Genomic DNA, 25,502 nt, shown 5'->3' on the forward strand with positions numbered 1-25,502 from the left:
TATGCGTCTCCGGCAACTTGCTTTGTCGATAGCACACGATTCGGTTCGATTAATGAGTTCATTCTAGCCGTATGTCATGCGTTATTGAAATAATACGTCATGTTAAGCACAACGCAAACTGTTACCGTTTCAATTAAAGCAATATCGTAGCTGAACCCGACTGGCTCGTGGATAAATATTTTAATTCGTTTTATCTAGTAATATATGCAATATATAATGTGAAGGTAAATTAACTTTTTAATTTGATTTTATTGTATAATATAATTAATTCATTTTAAATCGAGAATAAAATTATGTATTTTGATCGAGGTAATTGATTAAAATAGTAAGTAATTATATGCGTTCCTGAACCACCATCTCTTGATCAACAATTGTTCAAGATGTCAGAGAGATTAAAAGCATTGTCAAATATGTTTTTTTTTTCTTGTTCCAAGATGACCAGCTAGAATCAAATGGTTTTTTGCTGATGTCACTTTGAATTCGGGATAGTAAAGTGTTTTGCGCGCAACAGAGAACCTGGGTTACGACTGGGGTTTGTTATAGTTGGTTACCTACCGAGGCTTGTGGATAGGTAGGGATTTTATCAAGGTGTTGTCGCGTTCTAAGGCGCCTATGGAGAACCTTATACTGAGCATGTTCGTAAAACTCTTCACGAACGACATGCCTAATTTGAGGTTAGCGTTGACGTTCCTCATAAACCATGGGCATTGAGTGACGCGTGGACTTTTTTGGATTTGGAACACTCTCAGAGATATACCTGTACCACATCTGTGCTCCGTAGAGGCCGACTGGACGGACTAGCATTTTATACAGAGTCGCTTTCTGGGGGGTTGGGGTTAAATGTTTTTACGAAATTCTTATATTTATTTCCCAAAATACAGTTTTGATAATATGTGTCTTTTTATAGCATTATGACGGTATTTTGGGTTTCTTTGGCAGAACATTTTATTGCCACTAACTGGCCTCTAGTTTACTTGGGATAGGAAGACCCTTATAAGTGGACTACTAGTTCCAAGAAAAGATGATTGTCAGATACCGTATTCTTTCAGAGTGGGTCTGACATACACACCACCTTAAATAGGGCAAACCAAGAGATTCGCAAGCCCCAAATAAAGCTGTATCCAAAGGGTACGGAATCTCCTCTGTTCTGAAACCTGTTTTATGCCGTCGAAGCAAACTTCCTCCAACGATAATAGTTCTACTTTTCAAGAGCTTAATCAAATCAGTGGCCCTCTTCAGGTCAAAAAGCTGGAAGTAATGCAGAACATAATATCCGTCCAGCCTTGTGCACCCTAGAGATTCATAGAGATACAGATCAGTGACCGAATTTGTGAACCATCTTCTCAACCAATTCCTATAATCCTCAACTCTTTCTGAAAACCCCCTCGTAAAATTCCTCTCAGAGGCGCCCCCACCTCGATAACCCCAGCTCCTAAATAGTCAAACGCCCAAAAGCAGCCCCCTAGCCGTCGCGCCTCCCGCAACCCTGCCATTGCGTGCACCTTAAGAATTACTGTTGAAATCAGCAAGGGTTTTTAAAACCAGCTGGGTCTAAGGTCAAAAAAAAAAAGGAAAAGAAACATGTTCGCAAGCATTCAGGAAAAATATTCACAATAAAGTATTCATAAAATTTTCACGACTAGTTCTTAGTCAAGTTCGTAAAATAAGATCGATCCATATTATCGAAGATAGTTCGGGTATATTATAGTGTTGTATTGTATTGTAGTAGTTTATTTTTATTTAAATAAAGATACCTAGTAACTAATCGATGTTAGTTTCGTGGATCACTGAAATCTTTAAGAACGACTTATTTATTGACTTGAAATAGCATTCCGGAAATTATTTAATGAATTATACAAGTAATTCAACATGGTCCTTCGAGCCCGATAGAAATAGCGCATATATACATTTAAGAACAGGCGATGTCAATTTGTTTTTGGTTTTTACCAAGAGAAAAAATTGCAAATCTTACTGTAATTAAATTGTCTGTAAAAAGTTTATGCTAAGACTGACTGTCTGATGAAGTGGTTTGTCTCGGGTACGGTTACGGAACAAAAATTCCATCAAACCCAGATATCATCTCAAAAATACAAGGTGTTGTTTTGGGAGATTGCTAATTAACACCAGTAATTTTACATCACGTGATCGAGCATTGTTTCACTTTGTCGAATCTCTGTTTGTATCATTGCTGCTATTCGTGTTCCTACATATAAAATCTCACTCAAAGACGTCTCGTATGATCTCATAATAGTTTCATTTAAAATGTAATATTTCATCACAAATACGGCACAAAAGTGGTGAACAAAGCTGATTTATTAGGTCCTTGTTTGTCAAAAAGTATAAAAATACAATATTATCCATCATTTTCTACAACCTCTTTTTCCATATTTCTGGCAATATGGTGATGACATGTCTATATAATGATGTTACAATTTCAGAGGTTCAATCCTCGATTAATTTTCATGCCAGTGAACTTCTTCAGCATTTCCAGATCCTATGCCAGCCAAACCAAGCAAAGTGATAAGTGCTGAAAGTTCTGCAGAACTTTCTATTCGAGCTGTAAAAGTGCATCCCTCACAATTCTTGCAATAGTTAGCCAAGGGTTATCGTGTAAGAGAATGACAGTTTCATTTAAATTTAGTATTGATGGTTTTGTTATATGGCTCTGTGAATAGAGGTAAGATGAAATGAAGCTGTTCTGTTTACATGATGTGACCGTTATTTATTGACGTAATATAAAATGTGGAAAATACAAAGAGATAAAAGAAAGCGGCGCTGGGTTTACCTGTAGAGGAGGCTTGGGCATTCGATGGTGGCACGTCTGAACTGAACTCTGGTCAGTGACTGAATGCTCGAAAGTGCCCTTCAACAATCTCCCAGATAAACATACCGGGGTGGTCAGATATTCGTTATCGTGTACTAGTTGGCGCTGTTGGCACCCCGCCCGTGTCCAACATCTGAGATGATATTTCTGGGTATTTCGTACGCCGTTTCTCTACGATGTAAAATTGAACATGCCTCAAGGTCGCTGCAAGTACATCGAGGAACACCATGAATACTCCACTTAGATGTCGATGTCGATGGTTCTTCAGTATTAACCCATTAACTTTTGCACTTGTGATTATTCTAGTAGATCCGCTCTTCATTACTAGTCACAATATACCACAGAAAACTCTTCTTTATTAACATAGCAAGCAACGAAACCGAAGTGATGATATTTTCAGTCATTTTCATCACTATTTTTAATCCCCAACAAAACATATGCACAATTGCAATTATATTTTTTTAATGACAACATTCATACATACGCAAAATATTTTATGAAATATTACATATAGTCTATTCAGATTTATTTTGTACACATGTCGTTTAAATTTGTGACGTCAAAACGTCGCAATGTTGCCGCATCAACTCTGAGTTTTAGTTCAGTTTCGCGTTGACATACAAGATAATTCTAATCTAAATAAAATAATTGAACAAAAATGTTGTCAAATATAGTTTATTTTAACACTACAGTACATCTGGAAACTACAGTTAATTATACAGCCACAATAGTTTGTAGATTGGAGTTATAATCTCTTATCACTACTGATTTCAATAATTTTGCATACGTCTGACAAGCGGACGACTTTGACAGACTCATTCGTTTACGGGTTCGAACTAATCAGATAACATTTTGTCTCTTTCTAACTATAATAAAGTCAGAAGGAAAATATTATCTGATTCTGAAACGAATCTACAAATTACGACAGACAATACATTAAATATATTCATGACACATGTACAAAAAAACTTTGAATAGATTAAATATTCATATCTGAACTCAACTAGAATATTCCTAAGAATATCCAAAATATAATTCTATTACATCGAGAAAAAAACTGAAGGAAGAAAAAGAAAAACGTCGACAAATATAAGTCATCCATTGTTTACCCACAAAAATCAATGGATTTTAATATACTTGGCCTGATGCTCTGCAAACACAGTATCATTGTCCCTAATGGAGATTCGGATTTTTAGCTGCGGGCTTTGAAAAGCGGATAGCTTAGATCAATTGTGTATTCTGCGATATAAAACAGACCGAGATTCGGGTCCTTTTTTTCTCTACTCTCCTTTTTTCTGAGGTATACGGCGTTTTTATGAAAGAAAAACAGTCCGTTTTTTTTCAATGTAGCAGAGGAAAAAAGCTGGATAAAAACTTTGTCGAAATGTGAGGGCGTAAGCTTCGGCTTATTATGAAACCGCGTACTTTCAATTCACATCTCACGTATTGGTACCTTAACAAAGGTTTGGTAATTCAATAAGAAAATAACGTTTAAACATTTTTCTCTCTGCTGGATATACTATTGAAGAATTTCTCAAAAGTAATGTAAATACAGAATCTGATTGATTAATATTCCTTATTTGTAGCTATTGGTCTTTATATCTTAATGCGGTATATTCAGGTTTTATGATTACTATCTGTACGAGCAAAATGGTGAACAAGAATTTGATATATCAAGGCAAATCATTTGTCCATAATTCGTCATCATCATATTTGCGAATTAGATATGTAGCGACCGGTACGACCGTTTAGGCCACCACGTATTCACCTGCATCAAGTTAAAGGTTGGCAACGTTGGTAGATTCATACCATGTGGTTCCCGGCTATAATAGACCATCACGACGACGTCTCGTTCTCTCCAAACTTGCCGAAAAAGCGATGCTACACGCTTAAAATACTTTCACTGACGCACCCAACATAATTTATAAGGAACAACTCAGTTTCCGTGCCAAACACTAAAACATTCATAAAGCTGCTCGGGTCACAGCAACAATCCACCAGGCATTAAGAAAAGGTCGAAAAACTGAAGCCATCTTTTTAGGTGTTTAATTTTCAAAGCTAAAAGTCTTTTTCTACCGAAAGACCTAATCTCCCTGATAGATTCATACTTGGATGGTAGGTCCTTCCAAATGAGGATCGGTGACGCAGTTGTCTCTCGAAAATAAATTTCCATAGGAGTTCCGTAAGGTGCTCCACTAGCCCCTGTCGTGTTTAACCTGTACATGGCTGATTTCCCACTCCACAAACATTCCCACACAGCATTTTATGCAGATGACACACCACAAGTTTCTATCCCCTGGCTCCAGAAGGTATCATACCTCGGTTTCCAGTTCGACCGCACATTCCAATGGACAGCCCAAATCCAGTACACTCTTTGCAAAGGCAATGGCGTGTGTAGTCTCTTTTTCCCACTCCTCTGCAGAAAAGCAAGCTCCCAATCATCCAGAAGGCCACTCTGTATAAAATGCTAGTCTGTCCAGTCTACCTCTTCGGAGTATAGGTGTGATACAGGTGCATTTCTGAGAGACAACTTGCACTAATAAAAATGTAAAAATGTTCCAATCCAAAAAAGTCCGCGCGTTACTCAATATCCAATGGTTTATGAGGAATGTTAACACTCACCTCGAATCACGCATCCAGTTCGTTAAGAGTTTCACGAATACGCTCAGTGTAAGGTTCTCCCTAGGCGCCTTAGAACAACAACTTGATCAAATCCTTGCCTATTCGCAATCCTCGGTATCCCAGTCGTAATCCAGGGTCTCTGCCGCCCGCAAAATACTCCACTATCTCGAACCTAATGCGACATCAGTAAAAGACCATTTGGTTCTAGCTGGACATTCTAGAACAAGAAAAAAACCTCTCGTTCTCTTTTCTCTTTTATTTGCCCCTTGTAACAGTACAACTTCCATAGCACTTCCGCATTTCCTTTACCTAACTTAATATCGTGTCCATTCTCCAGTATTTTCACTTCCCGTGCGAATTCCTTGCGTGTTCGAAAATGTTCTATGTGTGAGTCAGCGTTCAGACAAACAATCGCATCGACAGTCACACATTACGACCGACCAGATGAATATTCTTACAGAGACAAATTACCAGTTTATTAGTGAAAGAAACGGGAGTAATTACAGATATTTAAACTAGCACCCTGGAGTTGTAAAAGCGTTTGAAAACGCAGAATTCGAGAAATTGCTGGAGGAGAATTATTGCAAAGTTCTTCACGAAGTTCCCCATTCATTGGAAGTTACTCAATAAGCCACTGTCCATCGAAAAAAAGTTTTAGAGGTGGTCCAAAAGATGTACATCGGCTAGGATATCAATTAAAGCTTAGATAAAGTGAAATATTAGAAGAATAAAGAGATTCTAAATATGTGTTTCTAATTATATACTCTGGTTTGCACGAATTGGTCAATATTCTGCCGTATTTGTTTATCTGAAGAGTTGTCTTTTAGTTCATCGTTTAGTTTTCTTGCATTCATTTTCTTTCAGATATAGCAGATACTCTTCAATCCTCGACACTTCACATGAATCTTAAATGGTGGTAGGAGGATCTCCACTTTTCAATAAATCTCTCTTTATTTTTTTGTAGTTTTCAATTTTGATCCTCTCTATTTAACTAGAAATATTGAAACCATTCTTTCCAGAATGCGTTTAAAAAATCTCGTCTGTCATACATTTTTAAATCTACAGACGAAATGATGATTATCAAAACAAGAAAACAACTTCTTTTTATATATGTTTAGAACAGATATAGATAAAAAAATTATGTTTTCTAAATAACCCAAATAAATTAAAAGAGGTGGTAAACGACCTTCTTCTATCCATACCACCTATATGATAGAAAAGAACAAATATTCCTCGAATATAAGAGGGATTCTTTTAATCACCTTGAGTAAATGGACTTTAACATCTAATTCTATATAAATGAATTGCAAATCGATACTAATACAGTCGCTACTATCTAGGCAATTAACTTTTATTAGATGTCTGTAGCCGGTAATTAGTTGGACTTATACCAATCAATAAAGATCAATATAACAATAACCGCTAATATATTGCTTCATTCCTTTTTTATTTATACATATAATTTTTCGATTAACAGAAGTTTTTGTTGATTAATTAAATTTTGCAAAATTTCAGTACTACAATTAATTTTTTAATATGTTTAATTTAATGTTTTTATAATAATATCTATCTATCTCAGTCTCTAGTGAAATAATGTTTATACATGTGACTGCTGTATTTTTTTAAATTATGTACACCTCACTACACAACACTATACAAGTTCAGATCTGGTGGTATTCAATATATAGATCCGTGTCCTGTTCTGGTGGTATCCAAAAGCTGCAATACTTCAATAATCTCATAGAGAATAGGGTTTTTCCTCATGCCCCCTTGCAATTCTCTCGATTTCTTGACAGACTGTGGGTATCTGAAGGTCTCGATGTAGGTAAGCAGTCCTATAGTATTTGGGTGCACTGACAATACCTCTCAAGACTTTGTTCTGAAAAATATGTATTTTGTTTATGTTACTCTTTGTAGAACATCCCCATCATTCAACTCCGTATGTCCATATAGGTTTCAGTATTTGGTTATATAATAGCAATTTATTATGTACTGATAATTGTGATTCTTCCAATTAGCCAGTAATTCTTTATATGTTCCTTCCAGCGAAGTTTTTCATCAAGATTCATTCCGAGTTATTCATCGTTGTTGCTATACGGAATGATAGTAATTTTACTGTGTTTGTTTCAATTTCTGAATTTTCATTAAAAGGTAAATAAGTTTCCACAAAATCTTGTATGTTAAGGTATTTTTTATATAAATTAAAATCTATTTTATCTTCCTTAGAACACTACGCAAGTTAAAAGTACTGACGTTCATTGGGAGAATGTAGGCTCTACATAAAGTTAATTTTATACAATTATACCTTGCGCACGCGCATTATTATACTATTATTACCTAATACTTAACTATTTATTTAATATAACGCGTATTTAGAAACTGGATTATTTAGTTGCGTTTAATTAAGTATAACTTACAAACAATTTCTAGGCACTGAAAATGTTTCCTCTAAAGTTACCTAATGATGGCGAATTTCAATTATTTAAAGATATTCCCTCGGTAAGCGTAAATAGCATAGAACAAACGTCTGGGCCAGAAACGAACAAGGTATTAGAATAAGCAAAAAGTATCTTGGATATGATGCCCTACAGGTTACATGGGCGCCTGTTTCTGACATAGTTTTGCTACTGTTACTTGTCTGAATAATTCCGATTCGTACGTTAGCGTCCGCTTTCTTCTCTAATTTTATATTCAGCAAAAAGTTTACGTTTCATTTTATAAATAGAAAAAAATTATATATGGGAGTCTATAACATTTTTACTTGTAAAAGCTTAAATGCTAATAACATTTAAATCATTATTTCTTTAATAATTCTTAGTAAATGTTTAATAGTAATTGTCATTCTTTAATAAAAAATAATTCAATTGCTACTACGTTTTATTTTATATGAATTGACAATATATTTGTACAATATCGTTGACTTGATATTACATTAGCGTTATGAAATAATCATTATCATATTCCAACTATACAGTTACCATGATTGTTATTAAATTATACCTTTCTGATATATTTCTTTTTTTTGTTTGTTCCAGCTTGCGAATGCAATAACCACGCTCGCAGATGTCGCTTCAACATGGAATTGTACAAGTTGTCGGCGCGAACATCCGGAGGCGTATGTCTGAAATGTCGTCATTTTACCGCTGGAAGACATTGTCACTACTGCCGAGAAGGCTATTATAAAGATTCCACCAAGTCCATCACCCATCGCAAGGCATGCAAACGTGAGTAATTTTAATAGCGCTTATTTGGCAGAACTGTTTAAATTATTATTATTTTTTTTAAATTAAACAGCCTTTTTATTAGTTTGTCAAGGAAAATTGCTTTCAGAAAAATGACTTTATCGGACGACTGTATATATTTGCATTTTTTATCGTGGACAAATTGATGATAACTTTTATTAAATATTATTTCATATGATTATGTAAAGTTTGATTTATAAAAATTAATTTGAAAACGTTCATCCTCTTTCTTCTCATCTTTAAAAACTATTAATAATAGGATCACTATTTATAGTTCGGTTAAATAGTTAAGTTGCGAATATATTTTTATTGTTTTTCAAAGCCCGCCCCGACTATGTCTCAATCCCCAAATCCGAATGGGGTATCTTCAAAACATAATTTTTGAACGCTTCAATAGCTTCTTTGGTCCATGAAAATCGTTGACCACGCAGTTTATTTTTCACGGATGGGAACAAAAAGAAGTCATTGGGTGCCAAATCAGGGCTGTGCTGCGGATGACTCATCAATTCGATTCCAGTACTCAAATAGTCTCAGGTTTGTGTCGATGTGTCAGAGCTCGCATTGTGATGATGAAGAACAATCCGACGTCTCTTGTTTGTTTTCCCTATATCATCGAAGACTTTAACCAACGTCAAACAAATGTTTGTGTACCAATCAGAATTTACTGTTCTACGATTCTCTAGAGGCACTGTAGCAATATGACCACTTTTTCCAAAGAAACAGGCCACCATTTTCTTTGAAGTGCTTCAGGCGCGAACAACTTTTATTGGATTTGGTTCACCTTGGAACACTCATACAATTGACTGCTGCTTACTTTCCGGCTCATAGGAATATATCCACGATTCATCACCTGTCACAATTTTATAAACGTCTTTCGGAGCACCGTGATAGAATTTCTGAAGCATTATTTTGCACCAATCGATACGAACCTTTTTTTAGCGATTATCAAATTGTGTGGGATCCAACGGAAACATAACTTTCTCACAGCTAAGTGTCCATATAAAACCGCATATATGCTGGTGGAACTAATGCTTAGAGATGCCTCAATCTCACAATAGGTGACATGACGATCTTGCTGAATCATTTTGCACACAGCATCGATGTTTTCTGGCACAACAGCCGATTTTGAACGACCTTCACCAAACTCCTCGGACAGCGAACTACGACCACGATTGAATTCACTAAACCAGCGATACACAGCGGTTTTTAATGGAGCTTCATCGCCAAAAGTAAAATTAAGTGGATTGATGCATTCTTGTGATAATCCCCGTCGAAAATCGTAAAAAATCGATATTAAAGTTATTAGATAACATCAGACCCAATGCTAATTTGAATATCTTTACTAAATCATTGTTCTGGTAAAGAATCATCTATATTTCTTGGACAATAGTTCGCTTCACTCTTAGATTGTGAGTACAACGCTTAACCAATCTCCGCATCCAAATTGCTCATAAAATACACTTGCGTGTAACAGCGCTCTTAGTAAGTGATACATTTGCCTTTGTATCTGCAGTTGTTTAAGATTTTGTTGACTTATTTGAAGGACAGTAGTAACCCTTTGACAAAAGTCTTGCTTGCACTATATTTCTCGCAATTATTCCATATTTTCTCGGCATATAAACCTTCTTTGAATTTCTACACACATTTCAAAACCAAATCTAGCCAAGTAGGTCCGGTCGTTTTAGAGTATTAAAGCAACTAATTTGTCTTTATGAATTTAAATCTTGGTATACAACTAGGAGGACCAATCGGCCCTATTTCAGTCTCTGGTCAAATAATGTTAATACATGTCACTGCTGTATTTGTATATAGTTCAATACTACACAAGTTCAGATGGCTTGATTCTTTTAAGTCTGTGTCCTACTTTGGTGGTATCCAAAAGTTGCAATACCTCAATATTATCATGAGAATGTAGTCTTTCCTCATACCCCCTTGCAATTCTCTTTATTTCTAAACTGACTTTGGGTATCCGAAGGTCACGATGTAGGTGCTCAGTTCTGTAGTATTGTGAACAATATTATATATAATAGCAATTTGTGATATACTGATAATTGTGATCTTCCAATTAGTCAATACATTTTCCTATATTTCAATTCCAGTTCTTTTCTGTTCTTCTTTATATGTTCCTTCCAACGAAGTTTTGCATCAAGATACATTGCGAGATTAAAAAGATAATATAAAAATAAGTTTTAAGAAGAATTATAAAAATTGATATTTCCTTATAACATTTTAGATTTTGGTAGGATCATTTATTTCCTAATAAAATGGTAATATGTTGAGGATTTGTATAATACAGGTGATTAATTATAAAATATTATTAAATTATTATAAGAGGAGATATTGTCTTGTCGCCAAACACGTTGAAAATAATAAATAATTAATTTAATAGGCGTTACAACGAAACTTTGCTGATTACTTAATATTAGGGCAATATTTCGAGTAATATATTTTCCTGTTCCCTTATTTACTAATTAAGTTTCCGGCACCAAGTTTTCTAAGTTTAATTCGCGAAAAATGCGAGTACGAAAATCGCCGAAAAACGACCATAATTTAATTACGGCAAATTAATTAAAAAACTTCTCGGGAGATGTTTAGGCGAGACGGCCACCGTTAATCTGAAGAAACTATTTTCTGGCGTTGCATTTCGCTTCGGTTATTTATGAACTTTCTGGTCGCTATTTCAGATTTTTAATTACTACTTGTAATTCAATCTGATAAAATGTTAAACACTGCAATGAAATGCCACCTTGACGCTTTGTTGGTGTTTTATGGCATAATTTGGACTTGATCGCCGCTATAAAATAGAGCAAGACACTTTTTGGTGAATTTATTAGTGTTAAATTGACGTGTTAACATGATATATAGTGTTATTCTAAGTATATTGTATATCTTTCTTAGTTTGTTAAAGTAGCTTTATATTTTAGACTGTTTTATTAGACTTTTAATTGTTTTATTTTCGTTATTTTTCAGCAATATTTTGGCATAAATTATGTAATACAGCAGCCAGTACAGTAAAAATCCAAACCACTCAGATTACGTGATCTTTTAGATTTAAATAATAAAAGTTTTAATATTTAATTTAAATTTAAAAGAAATGATTGATGCATATACAAATATTTATAACAGTTATCTTATGGGTAGGAGAAAAAGAATGTGTAATTTTATTTTGGCCAACATACGCAAGCGACGCGGCAATCTTAGCCTCTCATGAAGATCCAGCCATCGATCAATCTACAAACACACCTTAATCAAAGAGAAATGTGGCTGAAAACATGGCGAACTAAAGCAAAAGAAACTAAATCCGGTCATCTATTTTACGCGACGTAAAAGAACATGTCCACCAGCCAATATCAATAATTGTCAACTCCCCCGAGCAGAGCATGCTAAATACCTTGTTATGCACCTATATTGAAAGCTAACTAGGAAGAAGCACATACCCGCCAAGCACAAACAACTCGAACTTAAACTCAACCAGATGTATTGGCTTATCGGACCCAAATCCAAGTTATCATTAGATAACAAGATATTACTGTATAAATCTATACGCGAGCCTATTTGGTTACATGGAATCCCACTATGGGGAACCACTAGCAAGTCTAATATATTCATGATATATCGGTTCCAAAATACTAAAGTGTTGCGTGCTATTATTGATGCTCCGTACTATATTTCAAATGCAACCCGATATTCCTCTAGAACCAATAACGAGTATAATTCGACGTATTTGTGTGAAGTACTTCGAAAGAATGTCAGTGCATCCCAATATACTCGCTAATTAGCTAAATATGCGAAGCGACAGAGAAGTGTATAGATTAAAAATAAATAAAACATTTGTGGGGTATTATCCATCCCATAGAAAAAAGCCATTCCTTTCTCAAATTCGCATTCACATACAGAAGCAACGCTCTTAAAAAAAATCGTTTCGTTCGTTAAAAATGAAATTAATTTTTTTTCTCCTTTTCTTTTGTAATGTTAGTACGTCAAGAAATATGTATATGTCTATCTCGCTTATACAACCGTTGGAAAATATAAGCACATATGGAATTTACTGCTCCAAGCAATTATCTCCGTCCTTTCCTCTCTCATAATTTATACAGGAGGAAAAGGTTCGTACATCTTCGTCTGACATCACGTTTAAGAAAAAAACAGTCGAACCGTGCACTTGAAAATCAGTCGATAGTCTCCAATAGCATACCATAGGATAACGCATACATATATATACATACATATATATATATATATATATATATATATATATATATATATATATACCAAAAAAAATCACAGTGTTCATAAATATCCTGTTTTAATGTTCTTAAACCGATTTATACTCATATGGGTATAAAGAGAAAGCAATTTAAATTACTTTTGAGACAATATATATTTTCGACCATATTTATTTTTGACAAAGTAATCAGTTTTTACAATCTCATATTTCAACAACCATTCGATATCAATCACGTTTTCAAATAGTATATCAACCATATACAACAAACACGATAAGAATACGTGTAAAATACCATAAATTGCAAATAAATCAAGAGATATATCGGCTGACATTATTTGATCATTATACTGCTGTGGTGCTACGAGAGTGGAAAGGCACACGCTGAGGCTCTTAATTATTAGATGAAGACATACATTTTAATTATTGTTATTGCCGGGTTTTTTTTCAATCTATACATCTTACCTCCGCACTATTGAAGGTAAATCATATCGAGGTAATAATATAACGAAAATTGACTTGTATTAGGTCGTTTTATTAAATATAGTCGTTTTATTAAATATCTGTCGGTGCAATAAAGTAAAAGATATTTTTAATTAATTTACGATATATTTTGGAAATATATATAACCACTATTTTGCTTAATGTTTTTGCCAATGTTTGGTATTGTTGATAAATAATATGTATTTTAAGACCTACTGAGCTGTATCATGTTTAACCGACTTCGAAAAAGGAGGAGGTTTTATGTTCGGTTATGTTGAATCTTGAACTTTGATAGGGTCCAATACCCTTTTCGATGATGTTTTTACTGCCTTCATATCATTAAATCGTGTCCCTTAATGCTTATATTTTAATTTTGTAGAAAATGTTGTACCAAAGTAGGTCTAGTGAATACTGTGGTTGTATTCGTTGGCTAAATAGTGGTTCACGAGTGAGGTGATCATCACACTAAATTAGGAGTAAAAGCTTCAAAATTATCTATATAAGAATGAAAGTATTATTCAGAAGTACTGTACAGTATCTTTTAGGTCAATATCTAGCATAAAACTCGGGTGATGTAGAACTTCTATTTTAATTTATGTTTTATCTATAATATGGATACTTAGAATTTAATTCTTTATTTTATATTACCATATGATATATCTTTTAACTTCAATTTTTGTGTCATTTTTGTGGCATATTTCCTTCAATTTATACATCGTATATTATACAGGCTTTTGAGTTATTCCTACTGCTTTCACGTCATGCCATCGTTATCATGGCAGGATTATCAGAACAAAGTTGTAAGTCAGATTGCTCATTAGATAAATCTGATCCCCACAACTTGATACTCCAGGCAATCAATTTTATTTACCAACCAAAGGAATATTGCTTCGTTTCATCTTATTTTGAGGCTCATTCCTGGTTCCAAAAATATTCTAGAAACTACTTCCCTTCTTTTAGGGAAAGAAAAATTTTTTTATAGTTTTAGTTGTATCGCTAAGGGTTAAATCGGGTAAAAATTTAATTGTTACATAAGATACTTGCATGTATTTTGGCCTTTTATTGAGAAAATTTGCTACTTATCTAAATACTTTCCATCATGTTTTACAACTTTGTCTTATCATTCTCTCAACATGGCGGTGTTGTGTGTGCAAGCTCGTCATTTTATAGACAGTCGCAATACACCGCAGAAAATTATTCTTATTTGCGTGGCAAACTGTGAATTAAGAACATTACCGCACTAGCTATTTTCACTGCTTTTTGGGTCTTCCCTACCATGTAAATGTCCAGGAACAATTGATACATCATTTGATAAGCCATCTGAGATTTTGCTCCAGGTTTTCGTCCAATAGTCCAATAAAATTGCATTATTTTTTCTATGAACATTTTTAGTTCTTCAGGCCGTTCCCAGAAATGAATGCAATTTTGAGCGTACTGTGTATGCATTTTATGTACCGGATTTTAACAGTTCCAACTACCCTTGTTATATTACTTGTTTTTCATTTTATTCTACATATTGTAGTTTTATCCAATGCATAATACACTAGTAGTTGATTGAAATGTCAGTGCTAAAAGTTTTACATCCTCTTCTGAAGCGGAACTCGTAAATTAGCAGGATTAATTTAAGTTTCTCCCATCGGAATAATTCCCGAGCTATGCAAAAAGTTATTTATGCTCGACACAGTCAAAACAATAAAGGAAACTGCAAATTATTCACAGTTAAACGATCTACGTCGGGCACGCACTTTCGAAATTGCTCGGCAGAAGGATTAAACACCAAGTCAACCTAGTTTCCATTAATAAACCGCCTAGCTAGGCGTCTAAAAAACGTGTTGTCGAGACGACTCGGGGACGGGCACAGAACTACAACGAATAATTGGCTCTTTCAGCGTGCGATCTTCGCGAAACGGAGAGAGCGCGGACTCTTTCGCGCGATATAAATTGGCCGTCGTTGAAAAATGGCGCTAAATACATGCTCCATCTGTTTTAATCTGTCACATGCTAAGGGCCAGGTCGCGACGTTCATTAATAACGATAGGCGGCGCGGCCACAAACCCGACCTGAGAATGTGAGCTGCCCCGGGCCGGGTCTTGGAAATAGACTCGCCACGGGAGAGGACGGTATTCACGATACAGGTTTAATTCGACCATTGCGTAGATAAAATGAAGCACAAACAAATATGACAAGTGATTAATTGATCTGTTGCTTTAGTAACTATGTAAATCATGACGAATAATACTGTATGAGAAAAATAATGTTCGATAAACTGAGGGGGTATTCTAGTCTAGTGGCATGAATTTCAGATATTTTGTGAAGAGGAATTGTTTTTAATTTTTTTGCCGTCAAGGTTGTCGTCATTTAGCGACTATACAATAGTACGGTGTTGATAAGAAGGGGAAGTCAGACATAAAGTGTATATATATAATAATAAATTAATAAATAAATAAAATTAAGAACTCAAATAAGGATGTTAATATTGTAAATAGTGTATACACAGTTTAAAAATAATCACGGATTAATAGGAGGCTGCCGATTTAGCCGTACTATCCGCGTGCTCATTTTTCGGTATAGTAACAGGGATCTACAGTAAACTTGTCCTGATCCCATTCATATAGAGAGTACGAATAATTGGCAGTGGTCAGGTCAGGATTAGCCATTATTTGAAGGATTGTATTGTGATGTAGGATAAAGCTGTGAATATCGCGAGGAGTTCAGCGGTAAATACTGAGCCCTGTTAGGGAGCTTGAAACGAAATGCCCAGTTGTCCACCACAAATGTGTCCATATATGTGCTTGCGACCAGGGTAAGAGTTGTGAAGTTCATTTTAATTAATATTTAAAGGATGCATAAAAGAAAACAAAGAGTTAAAGCCTGATAAAGTAGAAAATTTCAAATAAATAACGCGCCCTCTAAAATAAATTTGCAACTTTCCAAGTAATCGGAAACCAAGATAAAAAAGAAAATTCTTAATATAGAGAAGTGTTTAGAGAAAAGTCAAACAACTTTTTTCATTACAGCTGTTCGTAAAAACAGGCCTTAAAATTTGTGAATTTGTTAAAAATAGTAAATAATCTGTAATTTATCCAAAGTAGGAGTAAATTCATCATCAATATCTCAATTTCTAACATTTTAGCATACTTTTGTTTATTTTACAATAAATAATGAAACAAAAATGTTATAAAATATAATTTGTTTTAATATTATGCTATATCCAATGTATAAATTATCGAAGGACTTAAACTACAGTTATACAGTCACAATATTTTGTGGGTTTGAGTTGTTTTATTATATTTACATTGAAATCGTTTCTAAACCATCTATGGTATCATATATGGAGGCTTAACCTGCCTGATCCATAATTGTACATCTAAGTGATGTATTTTACTTTCGTTACAGAACATATTTATGTTTTTATTTTTAGTTCTCGTTCTGCTTCATATCTCTAAATTTTCTACGGATACATTCTATAGAAACAGTTATATCTGAAATAATTGTACGCAATTATGTTTGGTTTAAAAAACTACTCACCATTTTTATAGAGTTCGTACATTTAATCTTTAATAGAACTAACATCAAGGTTTGTAAAAACTTTCCTTTCGGTAAGTTCAAATTTTTTTTTTGGGTGATTTTAGTTACAGTATCCATTAATATTCAGTACATCTGCAACTTAATAGAAATATTTGCAATAAAAACCACTGCTGCTTAATATTTAATAGTATAAATATTTATATCTCTAACGTATTTTGTTCGTAAGAACGAGTCACCATTATCTCATTAATATACGAAGTTGTTAATATAAAGAAACTGAAATAGGCAATACATTATTCATCTAAATGACGGTAGCTTTCTGTTACTTTGAATAAACTATACATTAACATTTGGATCTTTAATCATCTGGTCTGAAATACAAATAATAAACTGACCAGTACTTATGTAGAAGTTCTTAAGAAATCCCTTTAAGTTTATCATTATTTACTTTTAATAATTGTTGAACCTAAAAACAAAAACAAATTGGATCAGGGTTCCCATCTAATTTTAAACCAAAAGCAATAAGGATATCAGTTATTTTTTGCGTTTATAACTCCAACCCTCTGGTGATTACGAAACGTAAAAATGTGGTACGGTAGCTCCCATTTAACATCCTTTTTTATTTTTTTCAATGATATCAGTAATTTTCGTAAACTAAAATGTCCAAATATTTTTATTAATTTTGCGCTGTTTTACATTGGTTTTAAATTGCGACAAATATTCATATGGATATTTATAGATATCTCAACGCTTAATTAACCTGATACAAAGAAACACAGATAAATTACTTCGTAATTGTCAGCCGAAACATATATTTAAAGCGCTTCATCAGTTGTTACACATTCAAAGGCGAAACGAAAACAAAAGTACCACGAACTAAGACGCAGACATTCCTCAGACGGTCGACTCAGGAATTACATCTCCAAGTGTGGTTTAAGCTTACGCATTGGATAATTGATAATGAACGTTGCAAACTCGTACTTCTCCTTTTACGATGTCTATTTTACTTAATTATAATTAATTTATATGGCATAATTGTTATATCATTGGTCAGTGTGATTTGGAGTATGTAGAATTGTACAAAAAGTGTTTCAACCTTTTAGTGAGTGGTTTATTTAGTTATTTTTATTGCTTTTAACTAGAACAAGCTAATAAATAAGTACAATTAAGAGTATGATGATTATCTCTTATGTAGTTCAATTTAGAATATTGTACGGGGGGTGTGTAAAATAATATAAACATCTAACGTACACAATATTTATTTATTAATAAATAAGGCGTTGGGCCACTGTTTGCTTTTAAAATATCTGCGATTCTTCCCTTCGTATAGTCATTAATTATTTTCTAAGGCAATGTTATTCCATTATTGTACCCATATTTCCGTTTAAATTCTCCTGCAATTGGTTTTTTTTGTTCTGGTCTAAAACCAGGCGGTGGAATGCATGACGCATAGCTGGTCGAGGAGTCCTGGAGTGACAAGTTGGACCGAGTAATGGGGGACTGCCTCTGGGCTTACCAATACACTAAACCGAAACAGCCTCATTGTTGACTCCTGTGGATCGTTACCGCTACCGTATTAAATTTGGCGATATGGCAGCCGCTTTTATGCACGAGGACCCGGCGATTCTATTGGTTTGCGGACTTAAGTTAACACACGACTGGATACTATCGTATGGGGCAAAAGTTATAACTGCGGGATGAGGTCGCTTCAGCTGGAAAGGGGGAGGCGGTTGGCGGTGACGCGGTGTTAAGCTCCCAGAAGCTCGCGAACAAGTGCGTTTACAGAAGAACTTGAGCTGAGTTGTTGTTTGTGAAATGATTGAAATATGAAGTGCTTGATTTTTGGAGTGTCAGTTTCCTTATGAATTTGATTATTTCTGACAAACCATTCCTGTAAATGCTGTAGTGATGTTGGAGATGGAAATTTACTTCTTAAAGTTCAATTATATTTAGGTATGGAGATTGTGTTGATCACGGAAGATATTTCATGACATACTGATGTTTTGGCTGTGCGTGTGGGTATTACCATCTTGGAATATGGCTGGCAGTGTTGGGAAACAATATGCTGGTTATAGTAACTACTTCATCATTGAAGATTTCGAGATATTAATTCGCAGTGTTTTGGCCAGTGATGTGACTAAGCTAAATACCACGATATTGCCACTCTAATCATTACGGAACTTCCATTATGCTTGATTGTAGAAGTCAGGAAACCAGGATTGTATCGTTTCTACATCATATACTAGGTCATTGAAGAACCAATATAAGCAATTAATTCATCGGGTCATAATACATTCTTCCAATCATTAAATGTCCAGGTTTTATGATCATTATACCACTTCTTTGTAGGTTAGTGTAGGTTTCAGTTATAAATAATTTTGCAATCGCACCCCCGCTATTAATGTTAGCTTTGTGGAGTTTGCGCCGTATAGTTTTTGTCGAAACACTATTAGGATGAGTTGTGCTGTCACTTTCCCGTGGTGGCTTTATATTATCAGGGCACAATGCTTTTAGTTATTTTAAAGGCACCTAGGGTATTCAAAAATTGCCAATAATATTCAGTTCCAATAGTTTATTTTCAGATCAGAAGAACTTTCTGATTCTAATGACAACTTACTGCCATAACAGTTAAGTATTACACTGTGTGACAATTTTTGTTGTTGTATAACATTATATTTTTTGACAAATTGTATCCGCTGAATGCAAAAACTTAAACGGATTTTTTATAACACGTACCATAAAGTTATGATAAATTAAAGTACTATAATAAATAAAGACAGTATGAAAATTTTAAATCATTATATTTATATATATAATTAATTTTATAAAAATATAGTAATATATATTTACAAATAGACAATGAATCCAGCTAGTTTACGTTTAAGTAGTTAATAGAAAAAATGAGCCTTATATTCTGAAAGAAAATGACAAAATATTAACTTTTCCCCCTTACGAGCAGTAGAATCCTCTTTCATTAAAAATCAACAGTAATTTGCTAACATTTTAGCATACCATCTTCTTTGATAACGCTCTGCTATCTGTTTTATATCCTGATGAAAGCGTTCACCTTGTTGGTCACTAAGACATAATGCACCAGTCATTAAGTCATTCACTAAAAACTTGGCATTTTCAGCTTTCAGAATTTTTTTTTTTTTATAACACTATTACTACTTTTCCTATGTACTTGGATTAATTAAAAAGCAAGACGAGTGCGAGAATATACATCAGTATGTATTCCTCAATTATAAAATTATAATTATTTATTAATTATTAACTTATAGCTATCGTTCACACTAAATTTATACACTTTATATAAGTTCCTATGGTTTTGTTCGCTTCAATCTCCTGACATCCTGCGCGCTGTCCAGCAGTTGTATTGCTTCCACGTTAGTATGATTATTAATCTAGTAATCATCTTTCGTGTTTCAAAGCGAAATATTGGATAACTTCACAAATCCATATGATTTCCAGGCTATCGTGCAGTTCTTCATTGGTTACATAGCGATAGGCATTGGGAATCAATCGAAAAACCTTGTTTTGACAGCGTTGTATGACTAGTTGATTTGAATTTTTAGTGCAACCCCATATTTGCACCCCATAGGTCCAAATTTCTTTTATAATTGTATTATAGATCAACCTCTTTGATTTTAGATCAAGTTGAGAGTATCTTCCGACTAACCAGTATAGTTGTTTTATTTTGGTTCTAATGTGTTTTGCTTTTTGTCTAACGTGATGCTTCCAATTTAATCTACCCTCAAGATGGATTCCAAGGTGTTTAGCTGATTCTACTTGAGGAATCGGTCATCCATTGAGTGATATAATTAAGTTTTTATTATTTCGCCTCAATGCAAAATTATCGTGGATAGATTTGAAGCTATTAAGTTGAATTTTCCAATCTTTCGTCCATTTGTAGATTTTGTTGACTGCCACTTGCACTTTTTCTATTGCCCTAGGCAGAGATATATCTTTTGCTATAATAATTGTGTCGACAGCAAATTTCGTGCGATACTCTAACTTTTCTTCCGAATAAATATGACTTCAGCAATTGACAATAGTTACGCCGTAACAATTTGCTCATCTTACAGATTAATCCCAAATGCCAAACCCGATCAAAAGCTTAGCTTTCAGAATGTCTAAAATCCATGAGTTACTTTCTTAAGAGATAACCAAGCCGTTAACTATTTTGCGGTGAGATTTTCATCGTATGCATTAACTTAATAAAACAAATTTTATTATTTGTGGGTCAACAAAAATGCCTTCTATAAGCATCACTTAATTTAGACAAAACAGTTGTCAAATACAAAATTCCTTTACTATTTTTATCCACGGCCTTGACTAGATTTTTCATTAAACCAATTTTTATATGTAAGGGTGGAAGAATCACATTTTCTTCTGGAATAAGAGGCTTATATTTAACGTTTGATTTACCACAAAGTTCCTTTTGGCCAATATTTAACTTCATAGTAGTTTTTGGTGTCTGTACAGTAACACAAACAGTGAAAACAGGAATATTTCGTGTAGTCCAAGTAATATAGCAACAACTTTTAAATTAGCACAAACTCTCCATGCTGTATGATTTGTATTTTACTGAGTCTAAAATTCGTTCCATGTTTTCATACGTTTCTTTTAAAATCATTGAATATGTAATAGGTATGGAGGACACCGGATGCGATGGTAGAGTAATAGAACTTTTAAGCGTAAATAGTATTCACACTATTATTAAGGAACATGAAAGAACATTGATTATACGCTATTTGATTAATAAAATCGCTCTTCCCAGATATTCTAGGAAATACGTCTGCATATACATTTAACGGATAAAACGTTTGATTATTAAATAATACTGTTATAGGTATTAAATATAACCCTATAAGAGTGTAAAGTAAACCGTAAATGTCGACTTTAGAACAAACGAACAATAAAAGGCGAATATAATCAATAAAAAGCCCAATAACCATGTCATATCTCTGGCATATTATTATTGTAAATTATCGCCGTAAAATAATGTATATAATGCCCTCACTCGACCGAGAACGTTAAAAAAACAACGACATAATGATACAACTGAATTTATTGTTAATGATAATTGCCAAACACTCGAGGCGAAACGACGAAACAACCCCAGCGACTAGAAATGGCCGCTAAACACGAATACGTTTCACATTATGGTGTATGAAGTAAAAAACTCATCTCACTAAAGATCGTTTCCATTCGAAAAAAGGACTTTTTATTCAGTTACCTACTTACCATTTACCACCCAGAGCGATAAAATATTGACTGGTTTTGTATATGTTCGGCTTGAGTGATTTAAATTTAATATATTATCCCACTTGCGGTTTTTATGATACGTTCACCATATAAGAAGAGACGCTGCGCATTTCTTATCTGGTCGTAATTTATTGAGAAAAGTAATCTAGATCTGATTCATATATAATAAGGTGTTGGTAAAATGATTTCGTTATCATAAGTCATTTTTCGTTATTATATAACTTAAAAGGCTCTATTTTAACTGTGATATTATGGAACTGCCATTATAATCAAGTGATTGTTCCAACATTTTTGAACAGTTTTTTGATTAAGAATATTCCGATCATATGTAAACTAAAAAAAATAGCTTCTTGTGGCGTGACCTGTTCTAAAACATTAGGTACATTTTCAGGATTCTTTGATATGATCAATGAAAGTAGGAACTTTCGGTAGTATAATTTGGAAAGACTTATAGTTATGTTCTTTAAAGTCTCTCCAAAGTTGCCGTTCTGATATCTCCAAGGTCGATACGTCAATTGATCTGCCTTGACCTTCCTGCTCTAAACTTTCTTACTCTATTTATTAGCTGATGGCATTAGAGCTGCAACAGCTCTACTTTGATTTTTCACACTACATCGATATGAAATAGATATAACTGGAGCGATGAAAATGTTAGAAATTACGAAGGAAAAATTTTATTGCCAATAATATATTTTACATGGTGTAGTTTTTTTTAATGTTCGTTAACCGAAACCAGTGATATTAAAGAAATTATTTTATTATGTGCAAATAGACATTTTTAATACTAAATTATCTCACATAATGTCTATTAAGTAAATCTAACACCTGTAGAGGCGGGAGAATTGCCTTTTATGTTTCGCATCGCACATGTTTTGACGATCATAGAGTGTAGGTTAAGTAAAATAGGATGGAAGTATAGTTCTAGGAAATATCAAGACCTGAAGCACCATTGAATTACTGAATCTCTCACAGGGGTTGTGAAAGAGTATCTACCCATTGCTCACAGTATTCTTGATAATGAAGCATCTTCTAAATGCTTCATTATTTCATTGTTCCATATAAATTCAATAATTCTTACAAAAATTATTAATATTTCAGATTGATTATCATAAAACTATTTATATCTGAGATATCCATCACAAATTTAATTAACTCTGTGATTTAACCAGGTCAAATTTAGTACCATTAGCTTTGCTAACAAGAAGTTATAAATTCAGATACAGCTAGGGGATTAACAAATTCTTTTTAAATGCAACACAACATCATCACGTCATCACAACATTCAAAATGAGTACAAAATATCAAGATTTAATTGTATTCATTCATGGCGTCTTTCACGGGCAGCTTTTGCTGCTTTAATTTTAAAATTCAAACGACTGATAAAAACTCCTTAAAAACTTAACAAAAACTTGCAGCTTAATTGTCATTTAATTACATATTTCATTCCAAATAATCATCATTGCTTGTTTAGTACTAATTTGAGTCCTATCTGTTTGTTTCTTATACAGTTTGAGGAACTGTTGACTTTTCTAGTACTGTTTATTTATTTTCGTTTATCCTTTTTATTTATTATATATTGAAAAATTATATGATTGTTAATAACATCATTTCAACATCAATAACATCAATGAATAATTATGTTTTTTTAAACTATATGTTGATTATATTATGTCTATTTACTAAATCCTCTTTACTAACTAAAGTCTACCGCTTAGACTGAGCTTCGAACCATAATTATTCCTATCAAACCTGCTTACCGATAACCAACTTACAAAGCTTCTGAAAGGATATCTACTATTACCCTAGTCTGGTTACTAGCGTGACTAGAATTGTAGTTTCTTGTCAGAATTTGTGGATTAAAAGCATTTCTCTGTCCCGAAGACCATTCTGTCCCCTTGGCGACTGGGCTACCAAGCTAGCATAATAAATATCTCCCTTTTGCATTAAATATATTTGTATTTACTAAAATAAATGCAATATTCAGGATATTTCTCAATATAATAACGAAATAATACAAAGTTTGAAGGAAAGTGAGAGGAATCATTCTTACTTAAAATGCACTGAAACTATTATACTATACACGCTAAAATTTAAAATTTAGATCATTTAAAATTATGCTAAATATATATATTGCTATTAAAATTATCAAAAATGTGCAAATACAGTTCTAATACAATATTTATATTGTATGTCGCATTTATCTTAAACATAGTTAGATATTTTCCATTTTATGTAAATTTTTTTCCATTCAAATTATGATAAAACATTAGAATATCAAGTACTAAAGAGGATGTACAGTTAAAAGCTTAAATCAAAGCAATACACCGTTCTTCAGTAACTTACAGGTTTGTTTTGCTTTCTCGGACGTGGGTTGGACCATTTGATGCATAATAGAACATTCAACACGTCCCCCATACGGCCCAGGGCTGATTCTCATTAGCTATTTAACATACTAATGCGAGTAATCAGTTTTAGCGAATTAGACTCCGGGGCCTGACCTGATATAAAGCCGGGTTGTATCACGTCGAGACGATCAGACGTGTAAAGCCACGGAGAATAAACGTTTCTCCGCTCTTTTCTTACAGATCGTAACAAGAAATCATAAAATTTCGGTTTTATGGACTTTCCAAACTTATTCGTGTTCTTGCTGGGGTACGAGCAAATCCACATACGGTAATTTACAAATAAGTTTAATGCTCAATAAAACAGAACAACGGCTGACTCGCTTTCGCTTTTGTTTTATTGAGGTTTTATCTTTAATACATTGACGGGAAAATCTGATAAATAAATACGGTTATAAACAACGGCAGTAAGATTTTTTTGAAGGAATTAATCAATCTGTAATAAAGTGTTAATGGTTGGTTTGTAGTAAAATGTAGTTTGTATGAATTTTCTGAATCAATTAAGAAATAAAAAAGAGGTTACTTATTGCCATATAATGTCGGAGATAATGAAATTTAATTAGAGTCCATTATTTATACGACAAATGAAAGGAAGTAATATTTTTTAACAATTTAAGTGCCGTCTTTTTTTACAGTTTTTACCAGTTTGTCACCCCTATCTCAATATAAGAAAAAATAAGAATGGACTGACCCCCTTCCCCTATTTATAATTTACTATGTAAGAATTTAAAGCAAATAATATACACGTTTTGTATCTTTTAATTTTAATTTTTCAAAAAAAAACAGTTTACACGAATGTTTATTTTGTACTAATCCTAACTTAGCGCATTTTTGTGACTTTACGTAAGAACTATCGAAACACTCTCCTACCCCCTTGTCGGAAAAAATGGTATGGTCTCTAATAATAA

General features: G+C 33.5%; 1 protein-coding gene across 2 annotated transcripts in view; it reads left to right on the forward strand.

Moving 5' to 3' along the window:
• The window catches only part of NetA (Netrin-A), a 473,673-nt gene that overhangs the window by 320,012 nt on the left and 128,159 nt on the right, over nt 1-25,502 (forward strand). For both annotated transcript variants that reach the window (XM_076408822.1, XM_076408821.1), the window contains exon 2: nt 8,482-8,670. In XM_076408822.1, coding sequence (XP_076264937.1) covers nt 8,482-8,670 — 189 coding nt within the window. The remainder of the gene's footprint in view (nt 1-8,481; nt 8,671-25,502) is intronic.

The sequence above is a fragment of the Rhynchophorus ferrugineus genome, unplaced genomic scaffold (genome assembly GCF_030347505.1).
Source record: "Rhynchophorus ferrugineus isolate W39M unplaced genomic scaffold, kcgeb_rfMv2 rfM6, whole genome shotgun sequence".
NCBI lineage: Eukaryota > Metazoa > Arthropoda > Insecta > Coleoptera > Curculionidae > Rhynchophorus > Rhynchophorus ferrugineus.